We start from the raw sequence: 20430 nt of genomic DNA, 5'->3' as shown, positions 1-20430 counted from the left end.
TGTGGGCAGGACTACATATTCCTATTAGACTGCTGTAGATTTAGATTCAAACAAGAAATAAATTAAATATAGTATGTAGGTCATTATGACCATTTTTAGCTTAGTTGTGGATGCAGCAAACTGATCTAGATCACATGAAATTGCATTCATGTGATTATTAACAACCTTATTATTATAAAAATATAAAACAAGATTGATGTTGAATGAAACCTACAGTAATCTGTGCCTACATATAGGTTTTAGAGCGTGGATTTCATGGACAACGCGAAAGCTAAAATAATTGCTGAATCGTTTTTTAGAAATGAACGGTAAAATGAGTGGTATTTCCCAACATTATTGTTTTACAATGTTTTGCACTAAGTAGACTGAAACCTGGTGCTGGTGAATGGGCCATGCACAGTTCCACGTGCCTCAGAGGCAGGCTGCTGGTGACGTCAAGCAGCTTCCGCAACGCCCTTCAGACTCACGCGGCTTGCGGTGTGGCTCGCTGTGCTGCTGCATGGATGAATTAATCATCGCCGTCACAGAGGCGTCATACACAGGCTGACCTGACCTCCATTTAACAGATTTGGTAAAACTGTCCCAACTGCTTGCCAATGTCTTGGCAAGTATAGTTTGGAGTCAAATTAAGTTTGTGCCGCATTAAACCCACATTTTGCAGGAATGGAGAAACAAAGCCTCTCAAAGCTTCGATGTTTTTCTCTGATTGTTCCGGGCAAAGATTCGATGCATCAGGACTGTTGAAAACAGCGCCATCTTGTGGTTGGTCAAATTTATAACAGCCACAAACCCGAATGCGCAGCTTTGTTGTTTAAACTTTAAACCATGATGCACAAATAAAAGCCTGACAAGACAACTTAAAATGTTCAGTTTTCTGATTATAAAATCAGCATATTAAAATTCTGCAGTAAATTCAATGTAATAATAATGGCAAGTGATTGGTCCTCTAACTATTTTTGTTTATTATATATTGTTTTTATAGGCTACTGTTTTATAAGTCAGAATATGATATTATTATAGGCTATATATGCAATGTTAGTGAATGGACTTTAACTTCCATAAACCCTTTGAGTAGTGGTCTGTATTCGAACATTCCGACAAGGAAATGGAAGCATTCACGTGACTGGAAAGAAAGTGATGCATCGGATCACGTGCGCGACGAAACTTCATGAGAAATTGCGCTGCGTAGTCGATACACGCTTCGAAGCTTCAGTGTCAGTCACATGTGTGTAACAATAACATCACTAATACATGACTCAGTAATCTAGATGAGTAAACCTACCATTTCATATAATTCCTCAAAGTTGTTATCTATAAGGCTATATATCATGCATCATTTTATAGGCTACATTTATATAATACATGGGAAGCTATTCTGTTAAGATAACACTGAACAGTGAAAAAAGAACACAATTATTGTCGGTGTCAAAAGAACATTGTAACATTTCAGAGATAAGATCCAATACTAGTGCCAAAACGGCGTTATTTTCTTCTATAAACCACTAACCTCTCATATGCCTAATAACAATCATTATTTTAGTGGGTGTGCTCTAACATACACCTTGAGAAATAATAATTAATGTCAAATCCACTGAATTAGGGATGGACTGTTAGAATTATTACAGTTTCCCCTCCTTTGCTCTGCCATCTTGAATACCAGCCTATCTGTTATTATTAGGCTCTGGAGAGTTGTGTCCTCACACTTCCGGGCATCTTGCAGTAGAGTAGACTCTGTAAAAAAAAAGGCCAATTTTTCTTTATAGAGCCTAGCATATGATGCAAATATTCTGCCTTGTTCTTCTCCAAAGACCTTTTTACTTCATAGTTGTATAGGCTACTTTCAGTTTTGTCAACAAATTCTAAACTTCTTGTAAAATATATGAGCTTCTATTTAGCAGTGCACAGCAGTTCATGATTCTTTGAAAGCTGCTTTTTCATGGACATGTCGGCGCCATCTACTGGTCACTTCCATTTATACATCTCTGGCATCTAATAATAACCAACAGCAGAACCACAGAGCCATACTTCACAGCAATCTGAGGCCAGCAGTATTCGTTGGGTGGAGCTTATTGCGTCATAAGGGTAGGTTTAGTGGTGGGGTGGGATTAGGCATTCGCTAAGGTCGAGCTTATAGTTAAAGTGAAGGCTAAGGTTAGTGGTTGGAACGGGATACGTGGTTATCAGCTCCACCCTAACTTCCGGTCTGATGCTGGTGTCCTCAGACTGCTGTGACGTATAGCTCTGCAGTTCATGTCTCCAAATGTTAAGGCCAAGAACCTCTTGCTGGATAAAAACAAACAAACAAACAAACAACCAGTCAGTTACTGTATTATTGCACTATTGACTATTCATGTATTTATATACTTGGCTATGATGCTTACATTGCAAAGCCATTATAATGATCATTATTATCAGTAAAGAGTTATATTGCATTTTAATTTACTTCATACACTAACGCTCAAAAGTTCAGTAAGGTGAGGTCAGCAATATTTTTTCAAAAGAAATTAAAATACTTTAAAAGATATTAATACTTTTATTCACCAAGAATGCATTCAATTGATCAAAAGGTCAGTAAAGACATGATACAGAAGATCACAATTTTCGATTCGTCAAACGATCCTGAAATAAATGTTTCCACAAAAATATTAATAAACTGTTTTCAACACTGATAATAATCAGAAATGTTTCTTGAGCAGCAAATCAGCATATTATAATGATTTCTGAAGGCTCATGTGATCGAGACTGGCTGCTTTACCAACACAGGAATACATTATATTTTAAAATAGAATAAAATAGAAAATAGTTATTTTAAATTGTAATAATATTTCACTGGTTTCCGATCAAATAAATGCAGCCTTTTGTATCATGAACAAGGATGCATTGTATAGTATATAAAAAGCCAAATATATAATTTCTTACTGTCAACTCACTAATACAACAGCCCTACATTTCTGATGTAATAAAGGCATATTCACTGTCATGGGTTTCTCCTGGTGGCCTGGTATTCATGTTTCTCTCGCTTTTCTCTCCTCCGTTTTGTAATCTGCAGCTTCCCTGAGCAGTAGCTTTCTGGTGAGGTCAGGCCTCCCTGCGCGGGTCAAGCAGTGGGCCAGCATGGGGCATTTCGGAGACGAGGAAGGAAGGCCCCGCCTCCACGCCGTCAGAATGTGAAAGGCCTGTTCTGAGAGGCTGTGTGGTGCACGGAGTCGAGCGATCTGGACAGCAGAGCGACGGAGACGGAGAGACGTAAAGAGAAGCGCTGCATCGTCTTCAGTGAGCTCATCACAGAGCCATGATAACAGCTCATCTGAGAGAGGGTCTGGAAGACAAACACTGTTAGCATGTGTGTGTGTGTGTCCACAAAACACCTTCACAGCCTTCTCACTTATTCTGTCATTTTTAAATTATAGAAATCCAGGAGGATGAAAATATGAGAAAGATCTTAGCAAACCAAAATGGAGGGAAAATAGAAGAGAGAGCTGGAGTGCACAAAAGAAACAAATGGTGCAGTAGATTTCACAAACCTGTTTGACTGAGCTGTATTACTTTCACACTCACAGGCTGACAGACCGTTCTTGCACTCTAAGTAACAAACAATAAACAACAACAACAATGACTTACAAACCGTCTCAAAAAGTGATTATTTTTGACTCATTTACCAGTACAAATATCTAAAGATTTACGCGAGAGGGCTTGTTTTCTGACAAATTTATTAAAATTCAGTTTATGCAAAAAAAAAAGAAAGAAAAAATATCTGGCAATGGGGTAAGAAAAATAAACTTGTTTTCACTTTGAATTAAGATTATTTTTCTTTACAGATATCTACATTAATTTTTTTTCATTTGCCGATATTGTTCCCTTTCGTCCTGGGAACTCCGACGTGTCGTCGGGGAGTTCCCTGACGAATTGGGATCATGCTAGGGAGACCAAATGCCTACGAGAGAATTAAAACGAGCCTTAAATAAATTAAATACTTCTTTCAAAAACATAAAAAATAGTAATGTTAATAAACTTTTGATCGATACTGCTGGGTGGATCGATACATACATACACTATATCAGCGCTCGTTTCCGGTAATTAAACACATTTCTGTCCGCATTTACTGGGTCGTGGAATGTCAGAGAAGTGACGTACTGTAATCTGATGATTGACAGCCTTGGTCGGCGTCTGTCTGTGCAGTTGGCCTTAAGAATAAGCCTTTACCTTGGGCAGAGTGAGCGTCATCCGGCAGATAGGCTCTTCTAGAGGACAGTCCTTAGACACGGCTGCCCTGTCACCATTCCAGAACAGCTGACCTTTGGTGACCTTGAATAAACTGGTTACGCCCTTGTAGTGAAGAGAGCTGTAGTTGCCGAATGGGTCCACTTCTTTCAATCTCAAATACAGCCGGTTTCTTCTTTGGTTGTGGAATGTGATTATGTGTGAATCTGTTTGTTCATTGCCTATGGGATCTCCAACAGACACACACAGAAACAAGTACACATATGGTGGATCTATAAGCTAACATGCTAACAAATCTAACAGTGAAAGGCCTGACTCACTTGATGCCTTGGGCGAGTAAAATTAAAAATTAAAATTAATACTTATGTTTAGCAAAGATGCATTAAAATGATCAAATGTGACAAGGACATTTAATGTTGCAAAAGATTTATATTTCAAACAAATGTTTTTAAATTTCAATTCATCAAATAATGCTGAAAAAAAAGTATAATGGATTCCACAAAAATATTAATCAGCACAACTGTTTGGAATGTGTACATGTTACTGATTAAAGCGAAAATATTTGTAAAAGGAAGCACAAGATTAGTTGAATATACCATTGCAGGTTATATTCCCGCTGAACCGGAGCAGCAGCGGTTCTCCCTCCCTCATGGAGAGTTCAGACGAGGGCTCCGGAGGGCCACAGTAACCCAGGGCCTGGAGTTCACACAACGCAGCGCTAACATCTCTGCTGGGCAGGGCGGCCACAACCACGCTGCTGGGGTCCAGACGCTCGTGATGGAGCACAACTGTGACTGAGAAGATCTTTACAGCTTCTTCCAGTTCTTCAACTAAGGAAGTCAGGTAGGAAGATTTTACAGAGGACTGAATGCGAAGGACTATTAACCTGAGGGCAGAGCAAAGTTTTAAAGGTGAGAGGTTTTTTTTTTTTAGTGGTAACACTTTAATTTAGGGTCCAATTCTCACGAACTAGAGTGCAAATTTCTATGTATAGACTGTTTATTAGTAATTAAAAAGCACATGTCTTATTCTGCATGACCATATTCTACATCCTTTTATTCATAATCCCATACCTAAATATACTAGTAAGTATAAAATAAAAGTTATTATTCTTCCTTTTGTAAGAATTTTGACTTGCACAGATAAAAGCCGGTGGTTCCCTCCCTAAAATAATTATTGTGACATTTAGTCTGGGTTAAAATTCTAGACAAAGAAGTCTAGAAATAAATTCAAGATTGTTTGCATTACAAACTTAAAAACTACCTCACTAAAGGCGGGCGTACACGGTGCGACTTTTTGCTGTTTTACGAGCTCGCAGATTTTTTTTATCACTCGGGAGAAATCGAGTGCAAATCGGTGATGCTCGCATGGTCGCGGCTCGCAGCGTGTGAGAGGAATTACGAGCCGAGCCGAGCACGTTATGAGCACCTCCCCGACCTCCCGATCATTTTTAAACATGTTAAAAAAATTCGGGGAGTCGGCCCGATTTTCACCAGCGTATACTATAGGCTGTCCCCTATTGCCAAATCATACACAACCGCCTCACAGGCTAGATCGATGGGGCTATACCTCAGTGGCAGCAACCACACAGCGTGCGCATACACTGTCACACACACACACACACACACACACACACACACACACACACACACACACACACACACACACACACACACACACACACACACACACACACACACACACACACACACACACACACACACACACACACACTCTCTCTCTCTCTCATGTTTTTATGTTGAACGGAATGGCTACTGTCACAGTATCTGCATTTGCACACACATTTCTGTCATTTTTCTATCTGAAGCTATTGCCTGAAACATTGAAAGCTCTCACAGAGACTGTGTTTAACCGCCAGCTCGGGATAAAATTCGTGCAGGAGGACAGTCGTGCCGTGTACCAGCTGCTTTGACGCGATTATCAGTTTAACTGACTCGTAACGTGTGCAATATCTCACGACCTCCCGAGTGTCCGAACTCGCACCGTGTACGCCCGCCTTAACTATCAATAAGCAGCAATTAGGAGTTTATTGAGGCAAAAGTCATAAGATGCTAATAGTAAGTCAATAGTGAGAATTGGACCCTGAACTAAAGTGTGACCTTTTTAAGTTTGTTTTCTTTTTAAAATATTTGTATATTACATTCGCACAGATTGATCTTGGTCACTCAGTACCTTTCGTAGCTCTCTGGTAGCTCAAAACAGACCAAGCTGTTCTGTAGGTTCTTTACACTGACTTTATCCAGAACCTTCCAACGGCTCTCTATTCTGCCCAGCACTGCCAGCTGCTCTTTACACTCCTTATGAGTCTTTACTGAAACACCATCAACTCTGAAGCACAGGGGGAAAACACTTCTTTACATTTCTTTACTAATTTCAATCTATCTTCAGTCTCCACATTGACAAAAACAAATGTGTAGGATGAAACATTTTTCACTCGGATTTTGCTGGTAAATTACACAAACGATTACAAAGAAACAGCAATTAAATTAAACAAGAAATTTTGAAGTAGAAAGACTTCAAGATATTATTTTCTTGTCAAACAGACTCCGTCACGCGTTTTTACAGTGCAGTTTAGAATGTAACTTTACCTAATCTGCTGGGGTGAGAAAGTGCCTGATATAAGAGTGGGTCTGTCAGTATCTTCTCCAGCTCTTCTCTTCTCAGAGATAGGAGGACATGGCAGGATAAGTGTCAAAGGTCGTCTGAGTTTCAGGGTTGATGGATGGCTTATGTAAAGTAAGGGGGTTGATGTGATGGCAGTGTGGTATGAATCATTTTTGGATTTAAGAGAGGATAAAACAAAGGCATCCACTGGCTGTACCTAAGGACACAAAGAAAGGCTTCTAGTATGCACTTAGGTGAAAATATTACCAATATTTTCCACTAAACATTATTCTTCAGACCCTCTCTCAGTAAATTTTGTGGTTATGAATAATTATGTGCAAAATCTTTGTTTTATAATTATTAAATATTTTTTTAGGTTGATTAGCCCCGGAAAACCTACTATGCTTTTATTCAAGCATATTGGCGATCATTTGTTTTGTGTGGATATATTCATCATACATTTATTTTATCATGGTTAATAAGTGGAGAGTTGCTTCATGACGAGTTAGAAAGTTCCGTCCGACTGCCTGTCGGAGACAGTGGAAAGGCGGTCAGAAAGCTCTCGGATTTCATCAAAAAGATCTTCATTTGTGTTCCGAGAATGAGCAAAAGTGTTACGGGTTTGGAACGACATGAAGGTGAGTAATTAATGACAGAATTAAAAAATTTTGGGTGAACTAACCATTTAATATATATTTATACCTAGAAAAATTAGATAATGTGCTTGTCAGTGTTAACTAATGAACTTATTAAACATTAAATAATCATTAACAGATCATTATTTAATGAAAATTTAAAATGCTTACAAATGTCATTAAACTTTCAATTCATATGATCAAGCTCTTTTTTTTTTTTTTTTTTACAAATGATTTTGACTGATGGTTTATGATGTTTAAAAGCTTCATTACTAAATCATTAAAGGATAATTCCGGTATTTAACACCTTGAGTCTATATTGTAGTTTGTTTTGGATGAACAAGAGTGGTGGACAACATTTTTTTGACAATGGTTCCTCTCTCGAGTTTTTGACTATAATAGAATTGGCCATGGACCCATTTAACATTGGAGTCAATGGGCATGTCCGAAAATGTCATTAAAACAACCTTTAACATTAGTTTTCAAAACTGTGCAACTCACCGAGTGATTAGTGATGTTAGTTGATGTTCCAGAAACAAAAAGTGTTGCGAAATACAGTTTCTGTCGTGTTTTATTCGTCATTTTGTAAAATCCCATTGAATTCTGTTGAAGGACTGAGTGCTCGTTAATATAAATGCGCTACCAGAAACGGAAAGGGGGCGGTTTACATTTGGTCGATGTAGTCTTTTTGCTCGCTTCCGTTTCTGATAAGGCTATGTTTAAACATGTTTATATTGCCTCAACATTTATTTCCTTAAACATGATATTACATTGAATCATACATCAGCAAGAGAAAACAAATAATTTTTTCAAGAAAGTACTTAATTTATCAAAACAATGTAATATAAACAGTTTTTATAAACATTATTTTTTAGTTAGATACCTAATTTAAAGTGTGACTGGTCATTCTTATATTGTTCAGTTTTCTGTTGAACATCCAGATAACTCATTGCTACCAAAGCCTTTTTGCATTTGTACTTTTGTAAATAAAAAAACTGTATTAGGTAATATATGAACTGAAATTGAATGACATTTGTAAGCATTTTAATTGACATTAAATAATGACATGTTAATCAATCAACATGTAATGTTTAATAAGTAAACATTAACAAGCACATATTTAGCTATGTACATTTATGTTAACTTATGATCTGTTAAGCATTATAATGTTTGTTAATGATTTATTAATGAAATGTATTATAAAGTATTGCCAAAGGTGGCTTTACAAGCAGCTTCATTGCAGTACAGGTACATTATACAACTTTCATAACCAGCTATCTTTAAGAGCATTTTATTCTTACAAAACTGTTTTTTAATCATCTTAATCTGATAGATCTGTTATTTTGTGATTCAGTCTGATTGAAAAGAAATTCTGAATGTACCGTCACTTGAGAGACAACTGGTGCGGTGAAGGATCCAGGCAAGTAGTCGAGGCATATTCTGGAGTCCACACTGAGCTTGTGAGACAGTCCTGTCCTAGGGACCGTAAAACTCTCCGTCCTCAAACGGGACAGAACCGCAAACACACCCAGAGAGTACACCCGCACCACTGCAAACCAGCCCTGTGGAAAAGACAGTGCCATCATACAAGCTATAATTGTACACCTACAAATAAGACCAACCTTGCTGCACAGCAAAAATCTATGAAAATATAATGGTAGTATAGTGTTGGCTATAACGATTGGATAATGACCTATGTTTTAAGCCTTTTCCAACACAAATCAATGACTGCAAATAGAGAAAAGTAAGTCAAATAAAACAAAAAACTGCATGGGCTTTATTACAGACCCTTTGTCCTCCATAGAAGCCTTTAGTAGATGTAGGTGTGGTATAGCTAACTCTTTGCTCTGGATCCACCACTTTCACGGTGATCTCTCTGTAGTTCCCACGGTAACTCGCCTGGAACGGCACTGCTATGGTGAGTGGGAAGGGACAATTGACATGGCTGGAGTTTTGTATGCGGAGAACAGTGCTGACTAGCTCCTCTGATCCTGACACCATGAGAGAACTCAGACCATCAACCACCTCACAAGACAAGACGTTCACAACTTCTGATGGGGCGGTTATATAGCAGACTCTGGGAGACTCTGAAGATCTGGCTCTGTCTGCAAGCCTGCATGTTACCAAAATACACTTGTTAATGCTGGATTCAGTGTTATTTCCTCATTAATAAATCTACACATAACGAAATGAATAGTATTTTTGAAATCATGTTCACACACATCCAGTCATATCAGTGGCCCAATAAAAGCTGATTTTATTTATATAGAGCAGGTGGCCTCATGGAAGCCACCATGTTGAGATCACATGACCGTTGTATAGTACTTGCTTTATCTCAGTAACCCCCATGCTATTGGACACTTTTGCTCACAAAATAAATTAATCATGCTTGATTGTCCAGCGTATTTCTACAATGACACTAACAGAAAACTACTGCTTTTGAAATTATGCTATAAACCACGCTAGGTTTCAGTTTAAGTCCAAGATGTCTGCAACATAGCACTTTAAAGGGGTCTTATTATTCTTTTCTACTTTTTCAACTTTAGTTAGTGTGTAATGTGGCTGTTTGAGCACAAAAAAATGTCTGCAAGAAGCTCAAAGTCCACTCCAAAGGGATATATTTCCAAGAACTACAACGAACGGCTTGTTTGGACTACAATTAGTTTTTTTTGGCTTTATGAAGTCACAATGTTACACATTTAAATGTTAATCCCGCCCACAGAATAAACAATAAAGTGGAGGAGGTCTTGCTGACGAATGGTTAGAGTGGTTAAAATTTATTTGAACCCCAGCGTTTATCTGTGTGCTGCACATTTTACGGATGTAACGTTAAAAGTTTGGCACCACTTGCCTGCTAGTCAACTTTACAGTGTTGCTGTAGTTCTCTTACGAGAGGTTCTCTCGTACTGCGTACTGAAAGTACGCACCGGGTAAAGTCTCTTTGCTCGAGATATTGAAGCCAAAATTTATCCTTAAATTTCCATATCTTGTAAACGCAGTGCAGCAGCAGTCAGACCTAGAGCGGGCAATCTAGCGCGCTCATTGGCTGCTCCGCGGCAACTGCTGCAGCCTACCACTGAGCCCCAGGCGTGACGTCACGCCCAATGAGGGCGCTTCGCGCCCTCACGCGGCAAAGCCCGCCGAAATGGGAGTGGCTTAGCGTATATAAGGGGCAGTTCAGGCTGCTAACACTCGATTTTAATCTCTTCAGCGACGCTCTACGCTACGCTGACCTCTGAGAGAAGCCGCCGCCGTCGAATCCAGCGACCAGCCAGCTTAGGACAGCGCCTGAGGAAGCCGGCCGTCTTCGCCACCTTCAGCCGTCCGTGCCAGCTACGCTATCCGGCGTCATATCCTTTTTATGTCTATGATATAATGTGTATTTCCTCTCCGTGCGTTCGCCGCTGCAACGCACGTGTCTAAAAGAGCACGAGGTGTTTGTTTCAAAATGCCTCGTTTTTCCCGCTCAGCGACGGAGACCGCCATCTTCTGCGCTCTCCGCCTGGGACAGGACCACGCAGCCCTCGCTCTGTCTTCGGGAGGCTGCGTTCACTGCGAGGAACTGCCAATGTCGACCCTGCGGGCTCGACTTGCCGCGTTCGACGCTGAAGATGTCACTCCGGCTGTCTTCGGTGGGCCGCGCAACAGAAGTGCCGCCCCCAGAGACCCCCTCCCCCCCGACACGCAGCTGCCGGCCTCGGCCCTCACTGCTGTCGCCTCAGGGGATGAGGTGGACGGAGAACCATCGATGATGGCTGCTTTTGGGATACAAATTCCCCCAGCGGACCTTCTTCGCAGCGACGACAGATCGCGCTCTGACAGCCGCCACAAGCCGCCTCCCCCCCGGGGGACCCCGGCCCGAGATCGCGTTGAAACCTGAGCCGCGAAGTCCTCCTAGCAGCCGCACGGAGGAGAAGATGCGCGAGTCCCGCCGCGGCCGGACCGCCATCAAACCTACCCGCTCTGCCAGTCCCCTTAGCAAAGGCTACTGCAGTAGTGTATACCGCAGCCAACGAGCCAGTTGCTTAACCCGCTCGCCTGCACACAGACGCCGTTTCCACGGCGACCCAGATAAATCTCATAAAGAGTGTAGTGTCTGTTTTTCCGGCTCACGCCGACGGTGTTTTCAAGTGTAGAAGATGTGCCCACGCCACTGTGTTCACCCTACACATAAGCACGATCCCCCCCGGTGTCCCTCACTGTCACAGAGCCCACTCACATAAGCGGGCACGCGCCGCTCGAGTGTTAGACGTAGGATATGTGCCCACGTTACAGTGCCCACACCTACTCACTGCCCGCTCTGTTGCACAGTTATTCCAGGGGACGAAAGCTTTAACAGTCGTGTTGTGAACATAAGCCCTGTGAACGCTCACGAGCACTCACACTCACTGATAAATGCTGCAACCCCGGCGCCGCTCACGCGCCCCGCTGTTCTCGCCACAGAATGATTTCCGTACAAAGCGATCGAATCATTGGGTGTGTAATGCAGCCGGCCGCCCTATACAGACATCGAGAGCGCGCGCGCCTCGCTGATACCTCCGCTACAGTTTCTCGACCCCACGCAGTGCGGCGATCGGAACGCGGAGACCTTTGTTTACCGGCCGTGTTGTGAACGTAAGCCCTGTGACTGCTCACGAGCACTCACACTTACTGATACACACTGTAAACCAACGCCGCTGTTCGCGCCACAAAATGTTCTCCGTCCAAAACGGCCGAGTCATTGAATGTGAAACAGCCGGCCGCCTTATACAGACATCGAGAGCGCGCGCGCCTCGCTGATATCTCCGCTATAGTTTCTCGACCCCCGCGCAGTGCGGCGATCGAAACGCGGATACCATTGTATAACCGGCTGTGTTGTCAACGTAAGCCATGTGAGCGCTCACGAGCACTCACACTTACTGATAAACACTGTAACCCCGGCGCCGCTCACGCGCCCCGCTGTTCGCGCCACAAAATGTTCTCCGTCCAAAACGGCCGAGTCATTGAATGTGAAACAGCCGGCCGCCCTATACAGACATCGAGAGCGCGCGCGCCTCGCTGATATCTCCGCTATAGTTTCTCGACCCCCGCGCAGTGCGGCGATCGGAACGCGGATACCATTGTATAACCGGCTGTGTTGTCAACGTAAGCCATGTGAGCGCTCACGAGCACTCAAACTTACTGATAAACACTGTAACCCCGACGCCGCTCACGCGCCCCGCTGTTCTCGCCACATAATGTTCTCCGTCCAAAGCGATCGAGTCATTAGGTGTAATGCAGCCGGCTGCCGCTGTCAGCGAGCCGCTGATACCTCCGCTACAGTCTCTCGACCCCGCGCAGTGCGGCGATCGGAACGCGGATACCATTGTATAACCGGCTGTGTTGTGAACGTGAGCCCTGTGAGCGCTCACGCTTACTAACAAACACTGTACCCCCAACACCGCTCACGCGCACCGCTGTTCGCGCCACAAATTGTTCTCCGTCCCTAGCGACCGAGTTACGGAATGTGAAACAGCAGGCTGCTGCCGTCAGCGAGCAGCATTACTCAGCAAACGAGGGCGCGCGCGCCGCGCTGATACCTCCATTTCAGTTTCTCGAGTCCGCGCAGTGCGGCGCTCAGGACGCGGAGACCATTCTGCCCCTAGCTATGCGTGCGAAAGCATGGGAAGCGATCCCGGGCGTGTCAGAATGGGTGCTGAATGTTGTAAGACAGGGCTATACACTGCAGTTCGCTCGCCGTCCCCCGCGCTTCCGAGCCCGTACAGTGACGAGCGTGAACCCAGAAGTAGCACACCTACTTCGCGCAGAAATAGCAAAACTGTTATGCAAGGGGGCGATAGAGCCGGTACGTCCTTCTATGAGCGAGTCAGGCTTTTACAGCCGTTATTTTCTCGTGCCCAAGAAGGACGGAGCGCTCAGACCTATATTAGATCTGAGACATTTGAACAAAGCTCTTATGAAAAGACCGTTCAAAATGATCACGACCAGACAAATCCTCGCGCAAATTCGCCCGAGGGACTGGTTCATTTCTCTCGATCTGAAAGACGCGTACTTTCAGATTCAGATCATACCCCGTCACAGGCCATTCTTGAGATTCGCCTTCGACGGTCAGGTATATCAGTACACCGTCCTGCCGTTCGGCCTGTCTTTAGCACCCCGTACATTTACGAAGTGCATGGACGCGGCGCTCGCTCCCCTGAGGCGTCAGGGGATGCGAATATTGAACTATCTGGACGATTGGCTGATTTTAGCACAATCAGAGGCGGAACTCGTGTCTCACAGAGCTGTGCTACTCAGTCATCTGGAAAACCTGGGTCTCACGGTCAATTGGACCAAGAGCTCACTGCTGCCCCGTCAGTCAGCTTCCTTGCTAGGAATACAGCTCGACTCGGTGGCAATGACGGCTCGCTTGTCAACACAGCGCGCGCGCCGTGTTCAGCGTTTGGCCGCATCTTTCCAGAAAGACAAAGTGTTTCCCCTGAAAACGTTTCAGAGATTGCTGGGCTTTATGGCCTCAGCCGCAGCAGTGCTCCGGCTAGGTCTATTGCGTATGCGCCCCCTGCAACGATGGCTCAACGCTCGTGTACACCACCGAGCCTGGGCTTCCGGCGGTTACCGAATCAGAGTGACTCAGAGCTGTGTTTCAGCTCTGCAGCCCTGGCTAGTGACCGACTGGTATCAGCGGGGAGTTATGATGGGAACTGTCTCGTACCGAAAAGTTATCTCGACGGACGCTTCCAACCTTGGTTGGGGCGGGATATTCGAGGGCAGACCGGTCCTTGGCCTATGGTCAGACACGGAGAAGCTCCTCCATATAAACTGTCTGGAGATGATAGCGGTCGAGTACACTGTGAAACACTTCCTCCCTTTTCTGCGGGGCCACCACGTACTGGTTCGAACGGACAACATGTCTGTGGTATCGTACGTGAACCGCCAGGGCGGTGTCAGATCCAGGCCACTCTGCGATCTGGCGGAACGCCTCCTCGTCTGGGCTCAGCACCACGTGCGCTCGCTCAGAGCCACGCATGTGCCAGGACGCCTGAACGACGGACCGGACAGACTGTCCAGGAACAACGTTCCCCTCGGGGAATGGTCCCTGCACCCTCAGTCAGTCCAGTTATTGTGGCACCGCTTCGGCAAGGCGGAAGTCGACCTATTCGCGTCGACAGACAACGCCCATTGCCTAAGATTCTTTTCGAAGAACGAGGACGCTCCGGCCCAGACATGGCCCAGATGCCCGTTATACGCGTTCCCTCCGGTCTCATTGTTACCACAGGTAATTAAGAGAATCAGGGAAATGCGTCACTCGGTGCTCCTCATAGCCCCCCGATGGGAGAACCAGACATGGTTCTCGGAGTTGGTGCGGCTGTCAGACTCAGCCCCATGGCCGATCCCGGTGAGGAAAGACCTCCTTTCCCAAGCCGGCGGATCGATTTGGCATCCTCATCCAGAGCTATGGTCTCTGCATGCATGGATAATCAACGGGTACCCGTTGCTTTGCCAGAAGGGGTCGTGAACACGATCACGCAATCTAGAGCCCCCTCTACCAGGCGGCTCTATGCGTCTAAATGGTCGGTGTTTACTAAATGGTGCACGGACAAGGGCTTACAGCCACAAACGTGCGGAGTCTCGTGGGTGCTTTGCTTCCTTCAAGAGATGTTGGACAGGGGCAGGTCCCCCTCCACGCTCAAAGTATATGTCGCGGCCATCGCAGCGTTCGCCGAGTCGACGCTCGGCCAGGCGATAGGAAGGAATGAGCTCATCATCCGCTTCCTTAGAGGAGCCAGGAGGATGAATCCCCCACGGCCCCCCTCGGTTCCTATCTGGGATCTTTCCCTGGTCTTAGAGGCCCTGAAAGCACATCCCTTCGAACCGCTTCACTCTGTGGATTTGAAGTACCTCGCGCTCAAAACCGTGTTTCTGATCGCTCTTGCATCAGTTAAACGTGTGGGTGACTTACACGCGCTCTCTGTGAGTGCTACGTGCCTCGAGTTTGGACCTAATGACTCTAAAGTCATCCTTAAACCGAGACATGGTTATGTCCCCGAAGCGATCGGTACCCCGTTCAGAGCACAGATCATTTCACTCTCAGCTTTGCCGGCATCAGGCAACGAGGTCGATGCGAACCTCCTTTGTCCTGTCAGAGCACTGAGAATTTACGTCACGCGCTCCGCCGCCTTCAGGCGCTCGGAGCAGCTTTTTGTTTCGTTCGGTGGGCGCACCAAAGGTCTCGCCGCCTCGAAACACAGCCTATCCAGATGGATAGTGGACGCTATTGCTGCGGCTTACGCGTCAAAAGACCTGCAATGCCCCTTGGGCGTTAGGGCTCATTCCACCAGAGGCATGGCCTCTTCGTGGGCTTGGTCCAGCGGGATTTCTATTCATGACATTTGTACGGCGGCAGGCTGGGCCTCCCCGTCTACATTTGTTAGGTTCTACAACCTAGAAGTCCCCGCCTTGCAGGCTAGACTCCTTTCAGTCTGAAAAAAAAAAAAAAAAAAAAAAGTCCTAGCGACTCACTCGTGAACTGCGCTACAAGGGTAGATGTGTTCAATATAAGACCGGCAGTGCCGCTCTGTATGTATATCCCCTCATAAAGTGCTTATGTACAGGTGCGAGCCCACTCTGTTGGCCACCTAAATTTCACTTATCCATGTCCCCCGGGGCGTTCCCCCCTGGGATTCATATAGTGACTGCTTAAGCGCACACGGCGTTTACAAGGGGTTCCCGGTGCGTACTTTCAGTACGCAGTACGAGAGAACCTCTCGTAAGAGAACGTACTCGGTTACTTAACGTAACCTCGGTTCTCTCTAGAAGAGGGAACGAGTACTGCGTTCCCTGCCGTGTCGCGCTTCGAGCTCATTTCGCTTCAGCGATCAAAATCGAGTGTTAGCAGCCTGAACTGCCCCTTATATACGCTAAGCCACTCCCATTTCGGCGGGCTTTGCCGCGTGAGGGCGCGAAGCGCCCTCATTGGGCGTGACGTCACGCCTGGGGCTCAGTGGTAGGCTGCAGCAGTTGCCGCGGAGCAGCCAATGAGCGCGCTAGATTGCCCGCTCTAGGTCTGACTGCTGCTGCACTGCGTTTACAAGATATGGAAATTTAAGGATAAATTTTGGCTTCAATATCTCGAGCAAAGAGACTTTACCCGGTGCGTACTTTCAGTACGCAGTACTCGTTCCCTCTTCTAGAGAGAACCGAGGTTACGTTAAGTAACCGAGTACGTTTTTACTGTAGATTTTGTAAGCACTCACTTTTGTAAGACTGTTCACTGCCCCTTAGGAAAAATAACCTTAGTTTTGTGATCGATTAATGTTTGTATTACAGTTTTCCGACAAATGTCATGATTATAGTGCATAACATTAACATTGTATCTAAAATGTTTAAGAAAATTACAACAACAACAAAAATACCACTCTGAAACGTCCTGTGAAAATCAGAGCTCGCGATTCTGGACGATCCTCTTGTTTTCTAACATTCTTAAGTCTGAATCAGGCAGTGGCGTAAGTTTGATTTTGAAATTGGTGGGGACGGGGACATATATTTTAAGGTTTGATTGAAATTATTGCTAGGGATATATCAGTGTCACTGGATATTGGTAGGGACACGTCCCAAGTGTCCCTACTAAATTCTACGCCCCTGGAATCAGGCTTGAATTGTTTTGAAATTGACGCCATCCTTAATATTTACATCCGAGTAACGTTAGAGCTCACGAGTGGCGGTTATGGCGGTCATTTCCCGACCACGCGCTAAGAGGTGTCAATCACTAGGCCAGCTAACCAATCACAGCACATTTCTGAAGGAGGGGCTTCATAATATTGATTGAAACAGGAACTACGTTCGGGCCTGACTGGGGAGAGAGGTGCTGTAATAATGTAAAATATGTGAAAAATAATGTTTTAGTTTTTTTTTTTACAATCAAGCATGAATGCATATTATAATACACACCAAAAACAAAATCAAGACTTTGTAAAAGGGCATAATAGGACCCCTTTAATAAATTCACAAAATGAAAATGAACCTAAATTATTTTGTTTCTTCCTTTCCCAGATTGTAGGCCTAGAATAAAAAAAGAAAAGAGGGATTCTCTAGACAAAGTATGAATTAATTTAATATTTGTTGTGTCAAATATTATCTCACTAAGACAAGACTGTTTTAAAAAAGAATAATATTGTATTATGGTTTGGATGCACTTGTGAACATCATTACTCCACACCTGCCCCATATTATTACATAAACTTACCCAACAGTTACCAATGTACGCTTCAATCTTTCACCGCCTTGTCCACTGCTTTTCTCTTTCTCCTCTTGCTTTTTTTCTTCCTCCACCTCACCATTCATGTTTATACATTTCTTGCAGTCAGTCACCATAGTTTTATATGGTGAGTGTACTCTTATTTCCTCACGTGAACTCTCTTCACTCGTGTTTTTGTCATCCATACACCCGTTACAGCGCTTCACTGGATCTGAAAGCCTTGTTGACTGCACATTTGCAAGCCAGTGGTCTTGCTGGTCCAGTGAAATACTGATGTCACGGGATTCTGGTTGTATGCGGTCTGTAGTATCCAGAGGTCCAGTACTGGTAAGATAACCTCTCTCTTCACTGACTTCAGTAAGAAAAGCAATGCCAGTGTCAAGTCTCTTGCTCATTACACTCAACTGGTTTACAATGACGTGGATATCTTCCAGGACATTAAGAATGACATCAGTCACGTGGTCTTGGTAAAACTGGGATCCATAGGAAGCATCTAAAAATACACAATATACCCAGAAATGTCATGATTGTGTGCATTTGAGAGATAATTGCACAATGTTTGTCTATTCCTTTACCTTGCATCAAATAGACAAAACAAGATTAAATAAAATTGTACATATTAAATAGGCCTAAAAAGGCCTAGATCAGAAAGTAAAATGGTGCAAAAATAATATCTATATTCTAAAAGAGTGGATATTTAGGGCCATGTCCAAAGGATCAAGGTTTATCTAGTATCTCAAAAGTTATCCTTTATGGAAAATTATCCTAAATACAAATACAAATACACTAAAAATTAACCACAGCTCTAAAGTTTGGGGTCTTTTATTGTTTTTGAAAGAAAACTTGTATGATCAAGTAAAAACAGTAATATTGTGAAACATAACAATTAACTGTTTTCTAATTTAATATATTTTAAAATGTAATTTATTCCTGTAATGGCAAAATACAGGTATGCCAGTCTTCAGTGTCACACGATCCATCAGAAATCATTCTAATATGCTGATTTGCTGATCAAGAAACTTTTCTTATTATCAATGTTGAAAACAGTTGTGCTGCTTAATATTTTTGTGGAAACAGTGATATATTTTTTTTAGGATACAAAATAACATAATTTATTTGAAATATAAATATTTTGTAACATTATAAATGTTTTTACTGTCACATTTTTAATGTGTTAATGTTTCCTTGCAGAATAAATTAAGTTTTTCACACAAAAAAATCTAGTGTAGATTTTCAAGTGAGCCAATTACATTTGAGCTTGTCAAATTCTGAGAGCCCTTGCAATTTTTGTGCATACAAAACAATAATTATTACTTGAGGGAACAGCCTTGTATTATATCTTTGCAATTTTGGACTTTCTTTTTCTTATTTTATTTTCTAAAAAATATTATTATGCACTATGAATGTTTCAGCAATGTAGTACTCCATCAGTCATGCCAATAAAGCTTTCCGACAACGCAAGATGCAAAACACACACACACACACACACACACACACACACACACACACACACACACACACACACACACACACACACACACACACACACACACACACACACACACACACACACACACACACACACACACACACACACACACACACACACACACACACCAAAGTTCCCAAGCCTCTCATAGCACTTACCCACATCAGCTGTTTTCTCTTGAGACTCTGTGTCTGGGAGTGTGTGTGCCAAATTAGAGCACATCCTATGCCCGGTGAGAGTGCTTGCTGTACCGCAAAGAACCTCTCTCAGCACACACACTCTTTGGGTGTGAACCTCACAAAACGTCCTGAGGACCTGCAAAAGCCTTGTGTGAAGTCCAGCTGAATCTCGATGGCCCGTGTCTTCTCTTGCTTTCGCTGGTTGTAAAACTCCTCTCAGTTCCTCTGCGGCTTCGTGCAAGAGGTTTAACAGATTGTTCTCTTGTGAGAGTGTTAGCTGACTGGCTGGATCTGCCATATTTTCAAGTGTGTTCGATGAAAGCCTTGGAGGTTGGAGCATAAACTATGAATTTGATTATTAGTAGAGAAGAAGCAGATTATACACAGTTTTCCTCTCCGTCTCTCCTTCTCTCACTGGTAAACCCAGGATTTACCACCCCAAGCCTGTAAAATAGAGTCGTCATGGCAAACAAAAGGCATGACTGGACACAAAAGCGGCCCTTAGAGATGGACGACTCTTTCCAAAAAAAAGAAGAAAAAAAAAAAAGAAGAAGAGGAGGGTAATGTGTACATCTGTGAATGGCCCCTGTATTCTTGTGACCCAAATGAGGCACAGACACTACCGGTATAAGCAAATCTGCAAATACGGTAATCTGTATTTGTACAGTGAAACTGTAATGCTGTGAAATATTATTACAATTTTAAATAACTTACATATATGCTTGTAGCACCCTCCTAATATATCAGACCTCACACAACTTACAGAAGGCTTCTAATTCTAATGTTCATAAATCATACTTTTTGAAGCAAATTAAAGAATGGCACCACATTATACTGCCAGATAACATGTTTCATATGATAAAAATATTTTAATTAAGCATGCATTTTAGACGACTAAATGCAATTAAACTTGAAATAGCTTTCACTTCATTAATAAATGATAACACACAAAGGTTACAGTATAATTAACCTTTCTGGCATCTTGACATTATTTAATCTCAGGGAAATTAAAACATGTTGGGCTTTAGAACCATCATGTGGTCGAAT

The 20430-nt window shown here is 43.4% G+C and overlaps 1 protein-coding gene across 1 annotated transcript; it reads right to left on the bottom strand.

Annotated features, from left to right (window-relative positions):
• Positions 1–445: 445 nt before the first annotated feature.
• dthd1 (death domain containing 1) lies at positions 446–19687 on the bottom strand. Its single transcript, XM_079605026.1, has 11 exons — positions 19363–19687; positions 17704–18208; positions 9270–9594; positions 8864–9043; positions 6831–7063; positions 6415–6570; positions 4818–5107; positions 4204–4451; positions 3525–3582; positions 2976–3319; positions 446–1731 (listed from the first exon to the last, which is right to left on the bottom strand). Exons 1-10 carry the CDS (start codon positions 19679–19681, stop codon positions 3006–3008), a joined length of 2628 nt encoding a protein of 875 aa, XP_079461152.1. The 5' UTR covers positions 19682–19687; the 3' UTR covers positions 446–1731; positions 2976–3005.
• Positions 19688–20430: the final 743 nt, after the last annotated feature.

Source organism: Phoxinus phoxinus, assembly GCF_949152265.1.
Source record: "Phoxinus phoxinus genome assembly, chromosome: 2".
Taxonomy (NCBI): domain Eukaryota; kingdom Metazoa; phylum Chordata; class Actinopteri; order Cypriniformes; family Leuciscidae; genus Phoxinus; species Phoxinus phoxinus.
This window is presented reverse-complemented; position numbering and strand designations above follow the sequence as displayed.

Bases quoted from the DNA above. Each gene is read 5' to 3' on its own strand.
- dthd1 (XM_079605026.1), bottom strand. From the start codon at position 19,681: ATGGCAGATCCAGCCAGTCAGCTAACACTCTCACAAGAGAACAATCTG. The intron at 18,209-19,362 runs GTAAGTGCTATG...GTGTATTTTTAG, and splicing joins AGAGAAAACAGCTGATGTGG to ATGCTTCCTATGGATCCCAG. The intron at 9,595-17,703 runs GTAAGTTTATGT...GGTAACATGCAG, and splicing joins CGTACATTGGTAACTGTTGG to GCTTGCAGACAGAGCCAGAT.